Raw genomic sequence first — 16,644 nt, 5'->3', positions numbered from 1 at the left:
ACAAGGGTTTGGACAGGCACCACCACGGGCCGGCGAAGAGCCTCTGCCGGTGCCCCACCACTCCTGCTGATGCCTCTACCTGAGCAGCTCACATCTGTTGGGGTCAGTCTGGTCATAGATGGTCTTTTTGAGGATGCGGCTGAGATGGAGCGGCAGCCAGCAGAGTGCAAAGATGACCACCAGGCAGAAGACGGTCTTGGCCACCTCCCGGCGCTGCAAGGAGGGAAGGGGTGGTCTGGCTGAGCACTGGAGAGGGGGCGGAGCGAAGCACCATCTCCCCATGCTCAGCAAGGGCCCTGCAAGTCATTTCTGTCATCTAGTGAGGGCTGGGCACCCCTTTTGGGTCCAAAGCACAATCTGCAGGTCCCAAATCCTGCATCATGAGGGGTAGGGTACCAGCAGCGCAATATGGACCAAGCTCCTTCACATCCCTTCCCACTATTGCTCCTGGTGGGACACAGGGGCCTCATCCATCCACCCTTCATGTTGTTGTGACAACCAGTGGGTCTGCCCCAAGGGATCATTCTGCAAAGGGTGGGAGAGGACAATAAACTGCTCTTTTCCATCCACCCCTTCTTTGTCTTTTGGCGCATTCAGCATCTGGTCCAGTTTGGGGTGATCTGGGCTGGCACAGAGATAAATGACCATGAGGAATTGAAAATCAAGGTGGTCCATGGCCATAAGGATTTGGGTTGTCTCTGAGATTGGAGGTGGTAGAGCTGAAGGCACATCTCCCTGCTTTAATCCATGCATCAATGTGCCAGTATCCATTGACCCCCGTGAGGCTGTGTCAGCTCATACGTGTCCTTCCCATGGCCTGGTGGATGTTCTTCCCTCCAACAGCACTCTCTCCTGCTTGGGAATTAACAGGAGTTTCTGCCCTCCTGGCTTTCTTACCCGTTTCATGTGGTCATTCAGAGCGATTCTCATGCCGTTTCTCTTGCTCAGCATCTCACATGACATGAGGGTGTAGAAGATGCCAGTGCATACCAAGGGGAGGCAGAAATAGAAGCCAAAAAGCCACCAGTCCTTCACATCGCGGTAGAACTGCTCGCAAAAGAAAGAGTGACTGGAAATTTTTGGGAAAAAGGGTAACTTGGTTGCCCTCTTTGCCTGTATCTCCCTCTCCCTTGCATCGCAGGCGGGGTGGGATCGCGTACGTACCTTCATGAAGCTGGATTTCTGTTCGGAGGCGAGCATGCACACCCAGAGGTGTTGCTCCCAGTAGTTGAGCTCCACCATGTCGAAGGCTATGGCTTCAGGGACTGCAAGCACGATGGCCACTGCCCAGATCAGCAGTACCTCCACTGCCTTCCACATGGGGATCCCTATCCCCTGGATCCGACTCCAGGATGCCACCGCTCGGTACCTGCTCAACACGTGGCAATGCAACAGGAGCAGATTGGAGAAAAGCAACCATCAGGATGGGGCCAGGGAAGTGTAGATTAGAGGTGTCCCGAAAGGCCCTTTCCCTTATGCGTTCCTCCTCCACCCATGAACCTTCTGTTTTTGTGGAATGGGAAAGATGAGAAAAGGGCTCAATGGATGAGTGGAATGGTGGCTGCCACCCTTCCCCACCAGCCCAGCAGTTGCTCCAGCACATCACGATCCTCCAGCATATCACAATCCTCCAGCACATCATGATCCTCCCCTCAACCTTTTCCAGCAGAATTTAATCTCTGTCACCTGAGTCAGATGGTCTTTTTCCAACAGTTCCTGTTGATTGTCAACTCTACATGACAGGACTCTGTCCCCATATCTGAATTTGGTCTGAGACCAATGAAGGGACACGCTATGGCCAAATACGGGTCAGGCTGGGCTGTAGAAGCTGCTCCTTACCTGTCGATGCTGAGAGCACAAAGACTGAGGACCGTGATGCCCACCGAGGCCTTCTGGATGAAGGGGACCAGCTTGCAGACCTGCACACCAAAGGGCCAGTCCTTTGCCAAGAGCTGGGAAAGAACGGCAGGGTTAAGGGATGGCTTCAGCAAAGCGTTCCTATAATAGCAGGTGGTTGCCCACAAGGTGTGAGAAACCCACAAAGAGCAGCTGAAAGCCCTCTGAAGTCACCTCCACTGGGTTTGCACAGTGGGTGCTCTCTGGTATTTTGTGTTGGACTGGGAACCATTCGTTTCCCAAAGGGCTCTTTGTGAGGTGAGCTGGTGGGAGGATGGTCAAGACACCAGGTCCTGACTCCAGACCTTGGGTGTTTCTGAATGGATCTGAATCCTAAATGCCACAATGGGCTTTGGGTTGTTTTCAGGGGAAAAATGGGTGCTGTTCTCTGAAACAGCTAAAATCCCACAAGGACAGTTTCTTCCAGGTGGACTTCAAGGCCATGAAGTCTTAAACCCTTACCTCACTCTGACCCTGTACCACACTTACAGTCCTTATAGCACACATAAGGACATATAGCAACGCACTATTGGTCTCAAGTTCAGCTGGGTCACAAGGATAAAGCTTCCCTTTGACAAACCAACCTGATCTCCAAGCCCTTCACCCCATAGCATCCCTCCCAACCCTTCATATAGACCTCTAACCCCAGCCCACCACAACCTGTCTTGAGCAGCAGGCGAGAAAGAGCTGCAATAGCCCAGATGCATCTCACAGAACCCATAACACAACTTCTACATCTCAACACGGGTCCCAGGTCTACTGCCCACATCCACCCAACCCTTTCTGCCCCAGACCCTGGATTTTACTGGTTTTGTTGTGCCTCTTCTCTCTAGTTTAGGGGGCAATGCGTCTGAAAGAAGCCCCTGTTTTATAACACAGCACTCTTGCATGCTCCTGGAGAGTCTTCACATTTAGCTAGAATACAAAAGAGGTTTGCTTGAGGCTGAGTAACCGAACTGCACTGGGGCAAGTGTCCCAAGTGCACAAGAATAACAATAATTTTTGCTCAGCTGCAATAAACACCGCATAGTAATGTCAGGAGACCACGAGTTATTCTTTTCATGTGATTTTAAATGAGATTTAAAAGGTCTGGAAGGTTGCCTGCATGTGCATAACACAGCTCCCAGACATTGGTGCCGCATGGAGCCTACCTTGTACACGTTGATGGGCAGAGCAATGAGGATGTAGAGAAGGTCCCCAAGTGCCAAGCTGGCAATGAGGACATTGGGCCCATTCCTCATGCACTTGTTCTTGTAGATGATCCTCAGGAGTGTGGAGTTCCCAATGATCCCCACCACAAAGATGGTGCAGGACACAATGGTGTTGATGTACTTGAAGATGTGCCTGATGTCTGTCGGCTTGGCGCACACAGGCAGCAGGGGCGGCTCGGAGCTGGGGCTCTTGGGGAGGATTTCAGAGAAGTTCGATGGTTTGGGCTCCTGGAACAGGCTTTGCTGGACCAGGCTGAACGCCTGCTCCTGGCTCAGCACCTCAAAGGGGACAGTGCTCTCCTGGAGACCCCTGGGAGTCTGGCCCTGCACCCCAGAGAAAAGGAAAGTCAGGACAAGGGCCAGAGCGGTGGGAGCGGAGCTTCTCGCCATTGAGGACCGGACGGCAAAGCTGGGTGCAGAGATCATCGCAGCGCTCGAGGGACGTCCTTGCTCGGGTCTGCGTTGGAGCTGCGGATGGAGAAAGGGACAAAGGGCAGAGCTTGGTCAGCAGAGGGAGGAGGAACAAGACGGCACTGCACGAAAGCAGTTGCTGGAGGATGTCCATCGTTGCAGCGATCAGAAATAAAGCCTGTTGGATCCCATCTGGTCAATGCAGCTGGCCCCTGTGTGTGGGAGTCTGCTGCTAAAATTAAACATGTTGGGAAATACAAACTACAGGAAAACAAGCAGTTTCTTTAAAACAGTGTTTTTCAGCAAGTGAGGGCACCTGCTTCTCCTCCAGAGGTGTATTCATCACCCACTGCACCTTTGGAGGCCGGGGGTGCTGCTCTCCCAGAATTCTGATTTTTCTGCCCAGCACAGCCTCATATGCCCACCCCACACTTAGTTCTGATTTATTTTTTAATTTTTAATTATTTTATTTATTAATTTGTTATGAGTCTCATGTAGTTTCTGACTGAAGCAGCAGTTTTAGGGCACCTGCTCCATTGATGCCTGGTCCATTGCCAGGTCCACAGAACCAGCAGAGCTTTTTTCCCAGTTTGTGCTATAGGAAAACTGGAGCTGCAGTCACATTCCACTGCTCAGCAGATCCCATGGGCTGCCCTACACCACCTCAGTACAGAGTGTAAAGCCTCAGCACAGCCTTGCTGGGAACCATGATGGGAAAACACTGTGAGGGTTTTTCCAGAAATGCTGTATCGATACCTGACATCTTATTCCGATTTATGTACGAGTAGCACAGCCCCTCCTTCCCCATCCTCATCGCCACTAATTGCATTGCTTCCTTTCCACATCCACTGTGCCCATTCGGCTCAATGCTCGGGGACATAAATCTTGGCTGCTGAGCGCAGTAAAAGGTCTCTCAAGCACACCAAGGCCTGGAGCACCACTCATAAATATCACCAGAGCGGGTTCTGCTTTGCACATCGCTTTCAGGCAGGAGGAGCTGACCTGCTGCTCCACAACAGCCCTTTCTTCACCCAAAGGGTTGTCAGGCACTGGAAGGGGCTGCCCAGGGCCGTGGTGGAGTCACCATCCCTGGAGGGGTTTAAAAGCCAGGGAAATAAGGTGCCTGGTTCAGAGGAGGACAGGTTACGGTTGGACTTGATGATCTTAAAGGTCTTTTCCAGACCAATGATGCTGTGACTTTGCTCTGGCCTGTTTTGATGTTACTCTCAGCTATGACTCCTGCTCAGATGGGAAGGGACTGAGGGAAGAAAGGAAAGGAGAGAATGGATAAATAATCCAAAGGAGCATAAACCTGGCTCATTGGAGGCCTAGGAGCAAATCCCAGCTCCAAAAGGGTGCAGGGCTCCAGCCTGTACTTTGCTGAGGTCCTCAGTTCTCCATCCTGCACCAGGGGTCTGCTGTGCCATAGCTGGGTGCCCTGATCACTGTCTTTCTTTCCCCATTATACCTGCAGGACTGGGACACGCAGCTCCAAATTCCTGGTAAGATCCCGGAGGCTCTGGGCAGCTTCGGGTGGCACAGACAAACGTCTGCCACTTGGGGGGCTTGGAGGAAGATGGGGGTTCCCCAAGGCAGCCAAGGGGTCCCAGAGCACCCCCCACACAGGACTTGAGCCTGGTGTGGCCATCCAGCCCCCAGGTATTTGACAGAGGAGCTGATGTGAGTCAGGATCACGGGACATGGCTCGCTGCATCCTGCCCACCCGCCATGGCACAGCAGCAAAGCGTTGAGGAACATAAACACTTCTCCCCACTCTTGCCTTAAAACCCAGCAATTTAGTAAAAGAGCAGCATTGTTTTCTCCTTTCCAGCAGCCCAAATACTTCTCACTCTCCATGCTCCCTCTCACATCTCAGATCTCTTCAAAGCATAACCCTTTCTCAATTGTGGGGGAAACTGAGGCACGGAAGAGTCAATAAACTTGTTCAGTACCCAACAGATGTGAAACCAAAGCCAGCATTGCTTGACCCAAAATTCTCAGAGCTTTGCCCATGTTGCTGATCACCTGGGGAAGCGATTTGGTGTAATCCCCATCCCACCTACTCAGGGTCCCTCTTGCCCAGGAGCCCACCATGTCCCAGGTTAGCCTGCCCCACCACAGCACTGCCTTCAAGAGCAGCTCCCCTTGTGATCTTCTGCCACACCAACCTGGCCAAAACCAGACCTTTTCTGCCAAAAAAAGCCACATCTATTAGCAAAAATGCCATTTTGGAGGGCATTTTGGGGGAAAAGTGGAGAGAAATTGTGATAATGCCACATCCCCAGCTGCTTCCCTGACCAGAGCCCAATGCGGTCCATGAGCAGAAGGACCAGAGGTGTCCTGGGTTTCTTCTCCCTGCCCACCCCTTAGACCTTGTTTAGGCACTGTGGTCCCTTCAATGCCACCCCAAGAGTGGGGACTGGTGGAGAGGGGAATCCAAGAAAGTTGCAAAAACTCACCCCAAAGCAATAAATAATTCTGTTTGCAAATAAGCACATGAAACAGCAAAGCTTTTCGTGGGAGCTGAGTTACCTTCTTCGTACCCACACACTTGGGATGCTCCTGGGATCGTTTTCTCTCCCTCTCACAGCTCCATTTCCTGCGTGGGCAGCTGGGGATGCCCCGCAGACCCGGGGGGTCTTGCAGTGTTGTAGATCCCAGATTTCAGACTCGTGCTCAGGGGGTGACGTTTCTCCCCTCTCGTGACTCGCTGATGTCTCGCCACACAGGGCAGCTGGTTTTATAGAAAATCACAAGGTTTTATGGAAATTCTCCCCCCGAGCACGGCCTCTGTGACCAATGGGCGCAGCGCGGGATAGAGAAGGAGGAGGAGGGTGAAGAGGGAGAAACGCGAGACAGGGAGGAAAATCATAAACAAATAACGCTCGGGGGGGAAGGGAGGGAGGGAGCTGCTGGCCGCAGACCAGCAGGCTTGCCCTCCACGCTGTGGTGATGGAGCCCCGCGGCCGTGCTTTGCTGGAGGAAGCTGCAGCATCGAGCACCCTTGAGAGAGGAGGCGTCAGAGCCATCTCGGCCCTGGGTGCTCTACCTGCAGCCTTGAGGAGATGCTGAGGAGCACAATGAGTGCTGCAGGCAAGGCAGAGAGGACCTGCAGTTTCCCTTCTGGCACAGAGGACAAGGTGTAAAAAGTCCTCAATGAGGAGCTGGGGAAGGCCAAGCCTCGCTTTTCCTCCTAAAGCGGTCTCATCTTATTGGAAAGTTTTATTTCCTTACCATGTGCAAACCTGGCTGTTCTCAGGAACGGGGGATTTATTTGGTGTGTGGCAGGTGGTTTATTAAAAAAAAAAGCCAAATCACCTTGCTCTGAGGTCCTCAGTGGCTGAGAAATATGTTGACATGATGCAACAATATTAAGCCAAGGCAACTCCGCCTTGGTGCAGGAATCCCTTTGCCCTTTGAGCCCCAAAACAAGGACAGAAAGAGTAGGTTCAGACTGATGTGCTATCTTTCACTTACGGTTCCTTCTTTCCAGTGAATTAAACCTCAGTTTTGATCAAATGTTTCAACTTGTGCAGGATCTCTGCTACTCACAGGAGAACCTCAGAAGTTCACAAGAAAACACTGTAATATGTATGCCCTGTTACAGTGTTTTTTTTCTGAGTGGATTGGACTCCCTCTCATCTTGAAACTTGGCCAAAGATGGCAATGAGAGTTTGTCCAGCCTGGCTTTTCTCAGTGGTCAAGATTTGTAAATAGAGTAGAAATAAGCTATATTGGTTGTTTGGGAACTTTCTTCCTTCCTTGTGTGAAATCGAATTATCTGTGTTTCTCCACTGGCTCATCTCCATGGTTTCTTGAAGATTTGGTGAATCAGAGCTGTGGATAATCCACAGAAAAGTTACGTCTTTATTTGCTGCACACCCTTGTTTATTGGAGACGACTCCTTACTCAGAAGAGTGGGGAACAAAACTTCCATTCAGACTTTTATCTCTGCACCCCACTAAGCTTCCCAAATTGGAAAGTTCATCTTAGGGATCTGTCATCCTCTCATCTCTCCCTGGCTCAAGTCTTGGTCCATCCTTGTTTTGCAGTTAGAGATGTGATGGCACATGTCCCCAGCAGCACTTTTGGATGTCTCATACCTGGCCCAAGGCCAGGTTGGACAGGGCTATGAGCAGCGTAGGCTCGGTGGTGGTGCACATGGGGAGCTTTTAGGTGCCTTCCCAAACCAGCCTGTGGTTTGATCATCTCTGGCCTTGCTTTAGGGGCACATTTGGTCAGTAATGCTCATAGATGTCTTCAGCTTGCAAGCATCTGTCCCAAAGTTAACTCTGGACCTCAGTGAAATATTTCTGCACCTTGGTGGATGCCTGTGAGACTGAGCCTGGGCCTTCAGTCTGGGCCAGGGTGGGAGCAAAGAAGCTTATGACCAGCTGCTGTCTTTGAAAGGCACCAGGAGGTGACCTCTCATTATTCCCTATGTGTCTGCCCCTCTGCACGCTTACATTGCCCAGACAAATCAGGAAATATGGACCTCAAATATCTCGTCTCTGCCTGGGGCAGAAGTCACGGCATATCAGTTGATGCCTCCTTTGACCCATTGGCCCATTGGGATGGCTGCAGCTTCTCCAACACAGCTTCTCTTGGCTCTCTCCCCAACACACATGAGCCTGCACAGCACCTCTCCACCAAGGAGGGATTCCACAGCCCTATTCTGGGACAGTCACGTTCCTGCATGTGACAGGGGCATGAATGGGCCTTTCTGTTCTGCCAGAGAAAAAGCGAAACCCTAGCCCCCCTTGGAGACCCCCAGGAGAACAGCGATCTTCTTGTACAGTTAACCCGTGTCCTTGAGACACGACTCAGTGTCAAAGATGATGTTAAGGGTCACTGAAACCATCAAAATGAAGAAACTGCTTCTGAATGCAGCAGCAACCAGTGACACAGCATCGTGCAGGCCAGCAACGGCTTCACGGGATCCATTTTGCACAGATTGCCCTTCCATTTTAAAGACAACATGTCAAATATCATTAATTTGGCTTTCTGCTGCCATTTGTGCTTAACCAATTTCTATGCAAGTGGCACGGAAGGTGGCTTCGCAAGACAGGATAGAGGAGCCATGGCTCAGAAAAACATCAACTCCTCATTGATAGTTTAGGTGAGAAGGGAACCAGTACTTTGTCTTCATGCTACCTTGAACCCCGATCGATTGATTTGCAGCCTGGAGGTCAGATTTCATTTGGAAACCAGACCAATCTCAAGTCCTTGAGAGAGCCTGCTAAAGACCATCATCCATCCATCTGCATCTCCTGCTAATGCTTCAGTCATAGCTGTGGATGACTCCTGCAAAAAGAATGCTGCTGTTTGTCCTGAAATGTATTCAGGCCTGGGCTGGAGGTGGCTATCAGGACCCATAGGGTACTAATTTGTGGTAATGACCCAGAGCAGTCTCACCTGAGACTTTCACCCCCACCCATGGGCCCTATTTCAGTGCAGCTGTAGGAGTCCCACTCTCCTGTTCAGTTCTAGCTGTGTCCCTGCTTGGCTATGGGCTTTGTTGAGTCATGCCTTGACCCATGGGCTGATTTGATCTCAAGGTGAACCCTCTCACCAGGAGCTCACTCAATGATTTCAACTTCTCTTTGACCCTGGCTGCCTTCTCCAGCCCTACTCCATTCACCTTGCTCAGGTACAGTGGGACAGACCCTGGCTGAAGCCAGGCTTCTGCCATGGTGGCTGGAGCATCCCCTTGGCTTGCCATCCTTGAAGGAGCTGCTGGTCTTTGTGGTGGAATGGTGCCCCATGATAGAGGTGCATCTCTAGGGGCAGAGATGAGGAGGAGGACTTTGTGGCTGGAGATGGTGAGGAATGTATTTCTGGAGGGAGAAGCTGCAGCCAAGTTGGTCTCCTGAGCTCACCTCGAGAAAGCAATAGAAATCACTTTAAGCTTGACTGTAATTAATCCTCCTAGTTAGCCAGGGGGCTGTATCGAAGTTTTTCCCCTCCCTGTATCTCTGTCTATGTTACCCCAGACGCAGGGACTGTGCTGTAGTAGAGCGGGGATGCCTCTGAGGAGAGGATGCTCATGCAGACGTTGGGTACAGTGGCTTCCTCTGAGATCTCAATGAAAAAAAACCTCGGAGATAATCCCTGCAGATTTCAAACAGGTAAAGCATTCAGGAGAGAGGTCTGAAGAAAAAGAGCCTCTGGGAATGCGCTTCTCAGTGTGTTTTTATTTAGTGACCCTCCAGCAAGGCTTTGGTTTAGTTCTGGGGAATTCCTAATGCTGATGTCAAAAGCTCAGAAACTGACTCCCAAACTGACACCTTTACTTTCGTTATTTTAAAAAAAAAAAAAAAAAAAGACAAAAGTTATGCCTGCCTTTCTAGCCGTGCTGCTTCAATCTTCCTGCCAGCATCCCCTTCCTTCTGCCTCTTTTGCTGGGGAGGTCTGGAGTCCTAGAGTGCAGCTCTGGCGCCTTTCCAGGGGTGCTTTTCTGCAGCAAATGTTTTCGTTCTTGTCAAGCTCTCTGGTGCTGCTGATCCCTGAACTTTGTCATATCCTTCCTCCTCTCTGGGCTGACATCCCCCGGGTTTAACCCCTGGTGCCACCAGTGGAACAGTAAAGGGAGCAAATGATGGTGCCAACACCTACCTGCCCTCTACTCCTTCTCTGTCTCATGTCCGAGGAGATGCTCCATCGGCTTGGGAAACCTTTGAAGCAGTGGGATGAAAAGTCCCATTTTCCCCATGTTTTTGTTAATGGTCCCTACCCCTCACCTGTGCCAGCCCACGAAGAACCACAGGTATTTTGCATGGACCTACAAAACATGCAGACTGGATCCCACCAAACTCTGCTGCTGTGCTCCTTTGCAAAGGGCCAGGGGATGGGAATTATTTGGGTATTTGCGTCTGCCTGTGTGTCCCATCCCTTCCCACCCATCTAGATGGGTAAGTGGAGGAATGGGTTTGGTTAAAACGCATGTGGGGTGCCGGGACTTTTCCTTCCCATTGGAGAAGGGGATGTCTCAGAGAGTATCTCCACGCTGCAAAGCCAGATCACTGCTGTTCCCACGAGCTGATGCTGACCCTGCGCTTAATGGTTTGGGTTTTTTTCGGTCATAACTTTCTTATCAGCTGATGTCAAGCTGGTGGGGGATGACAGGACATCTGCAGCTCTGACTTCTGAGGCATGGAGAGCTTCATGACAGCAGTCAAAAGCAGAAAGGGACGCTTGCCAGCTTCTTCTCTTTGAAGGTTGTCTGTTATGTCCCCGTGTCAAGTCTGAGGGTACATGTGTGTACGTGACTTCCTGCTTGACATCTGATAAATTGGGGCTTGCAATGAGCAGGAGCCTCTTGTCTCCTTCAGACGATCGCAAGCCATAGGGTTCAGGATAGCTCTGCTCCTTATGGGTGGAGGGAACCTTTAAGGAAGTCCCAGAAAATGTGGACACCTCTGTGCTCTAAAGATGTTGCTGAAATTGGTGTGATGGGGGGGATGTTCATCCTGACCTTGGTCAAAAGAGGACCTATTTCTCCACAAACCCTAAATATTCCCCAGAGACAGAGGGGAAGCATTGGCCAGGCACTAGACTGGTGTCTCGTATCCTCTCTGTATTGCATCTGCTAGAGATTTTCTGTTAGAGCCATTTGACGATTTGGTTTAACTTAGGTTTTCTGATATTCAGTTTTCCATCTCCCTTTTGGTTTTTATCGAAATTGGAACCCTTCATGGGAGAGATCTGGGTCTGGTGACAATGCCCCTTTTGTCCCCATTAGAATTTGTGCTCTGCAGTGAGAGCAAATCCAGTATCCTCGTGCATGCAGCATCCAATGCCAAATCCTCTGCCAGCTTTGGACCTGGGGTTTGAGCTTGCATCTTGCTGAGATGAGCCTGGCTTTCTTCTTGACTCACTATTTAATTATCTATATGAAGAGGAAATGTGTTAATAGGAGGATTAGAAATGCCTGCTTGAAACAACCTGGTGGCCATATACCCCCAGAGCTGGGAGACTGAGGTTTTTGATGTCCTTGCAAAGTGAAGAACACAAAACTAAAATGCCAGTGCGGGGGAACAGACAAGGGCTGTTTAGTTCAGGAAACTCAGTGGAAAACAGACAAATCTCACAGTATGGGAAAAGATAAAACATCACCTGGCATCCCATAACAAGAAATCCTCAGGTCATTTCAAGATTGCCCTGATAATGGAGCCCTGCAAATGAATGGGGGCTGCTGTGCAAGTCTGTCCTCTGAACCAGCTTTGGCCTGCGTCAGGCCTGGCTGGGGATGGATGGTGGCCAAGCAAACACAAGGACAAAACAGGAGAAAAATAAATAACTGTAAGGATGACAGTTGTATCCTATCAATAAAAGTAAATAGCAAGTGTATTTTGGTCTTTCTTCTCCCCCCTGGGAAAGTGGAGGGAAACTTCCGGCTCATTTCGGGTGTGATTGTTGCAGGACAAAAAGCATCCAAAAGCTGATCTGTCTTAATGTGGTTAGAAAATAGCCCATGGCAGCATTTTCTCTGCGTCCCCCCAGAAGTTTACTCCCTGTCATATCCCGTATCCCTGGGATAGAAGCAGTTTTCTATCCAGGAAAGCTGCATTTTTGAGAAGGCTACAGCACTCCAGTTGATGGGGTGGGAAGTTGATAACACGCTTTGTTTCAGTTTTTGGCCAGCACTGGTGTGCAGTGATCAAGGTTTTCAGCAATGTTGAGTTAACCAGGTGCAGAAGCTGGGGGGAGCAAAAGCCAGGGCAGCTGACCCCAAGCTGACCAAGAGAATTATCCATACCATAAGTACCACGCTTACTATAAACTGGGGAGTTTGCTGAGGAGGGCCCTCTTTTCCTGACGGTTGTCCTACCTGAAGAGTCTCACCAGTTATTCTGCTCCCAAGGCCTATATCCCCTACTTGTTGTGATATGAGTTTATATGTACTAGTTTAACTGAGTGTATCTAAGTGTAACTTTGTGTATCTTATATTAATATTGTTATTATTATTAGCTTAATATTTTATTAAACCTGGTTTTATTTCAACATATAGGTCACCTTTCCCAATTCCCCTCCTCAGGGAATTCTTTCATCTAGATTTTATGTTAAAGGCAGGCTCCTGTGTCTGGCAGCAGAGCTGACATGTAAATATTATATCCATTTCCTGTACCAATTCTTTTACTGAATTCTAAATATTGTTGGCTTTAAGACTGACAATATCAGAGGGCTTCACAGAGCTCAGCAAACTCTCCTGCCCTGGGTAACTGCGACAGCCTTTAAATAATCCTTTGTGTATTTGTGCAGTGACTTTATTAATTTGATAGAAAATGAAAGTATTTGAGGGTTTATTTAATGGCTGAATGTTGGTTACTATCTTCATCTATTTTGGGGGATTTACTTCATTTAAGTAGTTCAGGTCAAGGATTGGAAGATGTGAATATTTTTACTTAAGGAGAAATCTTCCTGGGGTATTAAATGGTTAAATGTGAGTAAACCCTAGCACTTTCAGTACAGGCATGGATCCAGCGTGCTCATGGAAAGCCCACGAGGAATGTGGGGAGACCCCCAGGTCCTCCGTCAGCAGCTGGTGCAGATCCTCATTGACTTGGGCAGATCAAGGCCCCCAGGGGAGCAACCGCAGCACCCAGGGGCTCAGTGGTGACTTTTCTGAACTCTTTCCTACCTTCAGTTCCCTCACTCTGCTTAATGAGCTTCTGAGAAAAGTTTGGACAAATGGGTTATTGCTCCTGAAGTAATTGGAGATAATTATGTAAAGATTAATGCCTCCTCTTGAAAAGCCACCAATGAAAGCTTCATCTTCTTCAAGTGCTGATGACCTTTCCAGGAAACGGGAATGAGGAAATGCAGCAGGAGGTGGGTTGGGTAAACAAGATGTAATTTAGGCTCTTTAAAATTATGGAGAGAGCACGACTGATGTGATTCTCCATATTCAACCCGAACCACCCCCCTCACTGCTACTTGCAGACGAGCGGCGTCAGTTGGCTGTTCACTAGTGACAAAGTAAGGAAGGGTAAAGAGCAAAATGCCTCAAAGCCCATTGAAAAATATGTTGGGAGAAAGAGAAAACAAAGGGAAACTCAAGTGTGCATCACATCTGATAGAGGACACTTTATTCCTATAGTCTGAGCTTTGGTTATCCCTGGCTATAGTGAGTGAAAGCCAAAGATGTGGTGAGGAACTGAAGGTCTCCTTCATGTTGGGTTTTGATGATAACTTTCAACAACTCGGTAGCCAGCTCAGGGATGAGCTGTGAATAACTAGAATTTAATGTAGATGGTGGCTAATCTACAACTGGTCTGTTCCAGCATGTGTCGGCTTCAAACACACCCTTTTAAACAGGATCCTGACAGAAGAAAAGCAGGCTCATGTATGCCACCAATGAAACCTGAGAAATCTCTGCCCCTGGAAGTCATTAAAATGAATAGATTTTAATGTCATAATTAAAGTCTTGATGTCATAATTAGGTCAAAATTCAACTGTCAGTTAAAAATCCATTCATCCACAGAAGTAAACATCCCATGTAAACACCCTAAGGTTATCTTCATGCCAACAGCAGGTAGCAGTCCTCAGTTCCACCCCTAAACTTAGTGCCACTGATGTCCAAGTCCCTTTGGTAGCCCTGGTAGCCCTAAATGTCCCACTCGTTATGTTTGTGAATGCCTACTCCAATCAGTGGCCAACTTCTCCTTCCTAGTGTCATACTGGATGGGATGAGCCCAAAGTCAAGTGACATGAGCATATGGAGGGGCTCAGAGAAGGGTTTCGTCCTCCTGGAGTGGAGCTGGAATAACACTGATGGGAGAAGGGGAAAAAAATATCAAAAAAAACCAACCCAAGTTGCCCTGTAAACCAAGGATGGCCTAGAGACAAAACCCAGTCACGCGTGTTAGGGCTGACTGGTTTCATGTGAGGCTCCTCAATGGTGCCTCTGTGCAGAATAGACACTGGGTCTGTGTGGAGGCCCTGCAGGTCCCAGCAGAGCAGCTGGGTCACAAGTGGCGCATGTGACTGGGACTGGGAGCAGTGCGGGGCCCCACCATGGCCAATCCATCTCGATTGTGCAGCTAAGGACAGCATGTGGGGACATCCTGCCCCAGGAAGCCTCTCCCTCCTCCGTTAACCCTCACAAGCAGGACAGTTAGGGAGGAAAATTATTTTTATTTTTTGAGGTCTTTATGTTAAAAATGCTCCCAATGTCCCATCTTAGGCTTTTAAATTGTTGTTTTCTGGGGGGCTTTGTGGGGTCCTCTGCACAGGAGCTGTGTAACACAGTTCTTCCTGCTACGGACCAAAGAGGAAGCTTTTCTTGTGGACACTTCTCAGTAGTCTCCCATCAATCTCCTCTGGGATTTAGGATAGGAAATCTGTCTCCTTCATGGTAAATCACCATCCGATCACCTAATTTTCTCATATGCAAGAAATCTTATGCAATGGGGAATGCAGAAGGCATCCAGTCCATCAGCATGCCTCCATCCACAATCAGCTCTACCTGACCCAGTGGTAAGGGTTTGTCAGCCTTGTTTGTCCATTAGCTCTAGTCAATGGAGGCAGGATGGAGTCTTCAAAGGTCCCAGAGGGAGACGTTTTCTGCATAAAATTAGGCAAAAGTCCATGTTAGAGGGACTGAATCCGGCAGCTGGGTGCTTGTTCCCCATTCTGTGTATGCCAGAATGGTTTGGGATGCCTCCTGTGTCATGCCAGTCATGGAGGAGGTGTCAGTACTGGCTGAGGAACCCTTCCTCCCCACAGCTCACCCACCCCCAAGTTTTAGGGGACACCCGCAATGCCACAGGATACAGAGCACAGGAATGTCACTGGTGTAGGTCAGGAACTTTTCCCACCTGGGGAAGGGAAAGCAAGAGCAGCATAAAAATTTGAAATAACCCCCAGAAACCCGGTTCACCCTTCTAAACTTTGATGGTTCAGGGAGTGTAAGCTGGGTCCTGCTTGTTTATTTTAAGCTGAAAGCCAAAGGAATCACGCTAGTTACTTAAAAGAAAAGTTTGTTTCTGTGTTCTGCTAATTAACAGCCTCTGAGAGGCACCCAGAACCTATCTCTGGGGCCCGGAGTGTTGCAAAAACACAGAAAGGTTAATTGAAGGCAATGGGAAAACAAGAATCCCAGCTTTAACCTTCTTGGTCTGTCCTTGTTATGCTAACAGCATGGTGCGGGCAGATTTAATGACTCCTCATTACCCTGCTACCTAATTAACCTTCTGCCCTGACACACAGAGTTTCAAACAGAACCTTCCTGCCCAGGAACCCCCTCTGCCACCAGCCCCCAGGGTTAAAGGAGACATTTCCAGCCCTGCCAGGCTCAATCCCTGCCTGCCTTCCCAATGATCCCCGCTAATTGGAGAAGAAGGGCAATGCTTGGTGTCTCTTTATGTTGGTTCTCATCCAACTCATGCCCTTGGGGATCCAACCTATAGCCACAACTGTTTTGGGTAGAATTTAGCGATTTTGCAAGGCCCGTGGGATGAATTATTGTCAGTCAGTCCTTCAGACATCAACCTGATATTAACTGTGCAAACAGCACAAATAGCATCCAAGCTGTAATCAGAAATTTGTGGGGCATTAATACAACCTCCTGCTGCTCCCAGTGGCAAAAATACGGGCAGTGGAGAGGCAATGAGCAAGAGCACCTCAGTGGGTCACTGTGATGTGATGGAAGAAAAATGCAGAAGCTCAAACTCAAGCCAGATAATGTCACCCGAGGACCCCACTGAAAGTGAAATGGTCTGCAAGGCTTATCTCAGCTTTGCTGGCAGGACATGAGCATCTTCTTTTGATGTGTCAATGAACCGGGGAGAAAAAAGGACTTCTTTGGAATGTAACTGTTTTCCAAGCCGCCAGTTTGCTCATATCCTGCCTGTCTGCATGGAGAGATATGGAGTCATTGGCACTGACTGACCTGGGTTGCTGTAAGTCCAAGTGTCTGCATGGTGTGTGTGTGTTGGACTGGGACACAGCCCATGCACAGGGTATGTGAGGAGGGTGTTACAACAACTCCTTGTGCCTTTCTCATCTCCCTTCCTGGAAACTGTTGCTACCTAACAATGAGAAAAGGAGTCCTAGAGCCAATTGCTTGGGACAGCAGGTGGTGGGGTCCCAGTCCCATATACCCTTGCTTCATACCCCTGCTCTG

General features: G+C 49.3%; 1 protein-coding gene across 1 annotated transcript in view; it reads right to left on the bottom strand.

Moving 5' to 3' along the window:
* LOC104541356 (endothelin B receptor-like) overlaps positions 1–3,570 on the bottom strand; it is a 4,742-nt gene extending 1,172 nt beyond the window's left edge. The window contains exons 1-5 of the mRNA XM_010185402.1: positions 3,048–3,570; positions 1,840–1,952; positions 1,165–1,369; positions 898–1,047; positions 80–213 (exon numbers count right to left, since the gene is read on the bottom strand). Coding sequence (XP_010183704.1) covers positions 80–213; positions 898–1,047; positions 1,165–1,369; positions 1,840–1,952; positions 3,048–3,533 — 1,088 coding nt within the window. The 5' untranslated portion in view covers positions 3,534–3,570. The remainder of the gene's footprint in view (positions 1–79; positions 214–897; positions 1,048–1,164; positions 1,370–1,839; positions 1,953–3,047) is intronic.
* Positions 3,571–16,644: the final 13,074 nt, after the last annotated feature.

This window comes from Mesitornis unicolor, unplaced genomic scaffold (assembly GCF_000695765.1).
Source record: "Mesitornis unicolor isolate BGI_N332 unplaced genomic scaffold, ASM69576v1 scaffold3045, whole genome shotgun sequence".
NCBI classification, from domain to species: Eukaryota; Metazoa; Chordata; class Aves; order Mesitornithiformes; family Mesitornithidae; genus Mesitornis; species Mesitornis unicolor.
This window is presented reverse-complemented; position numbering and strand designations above follow the sequence as displayed.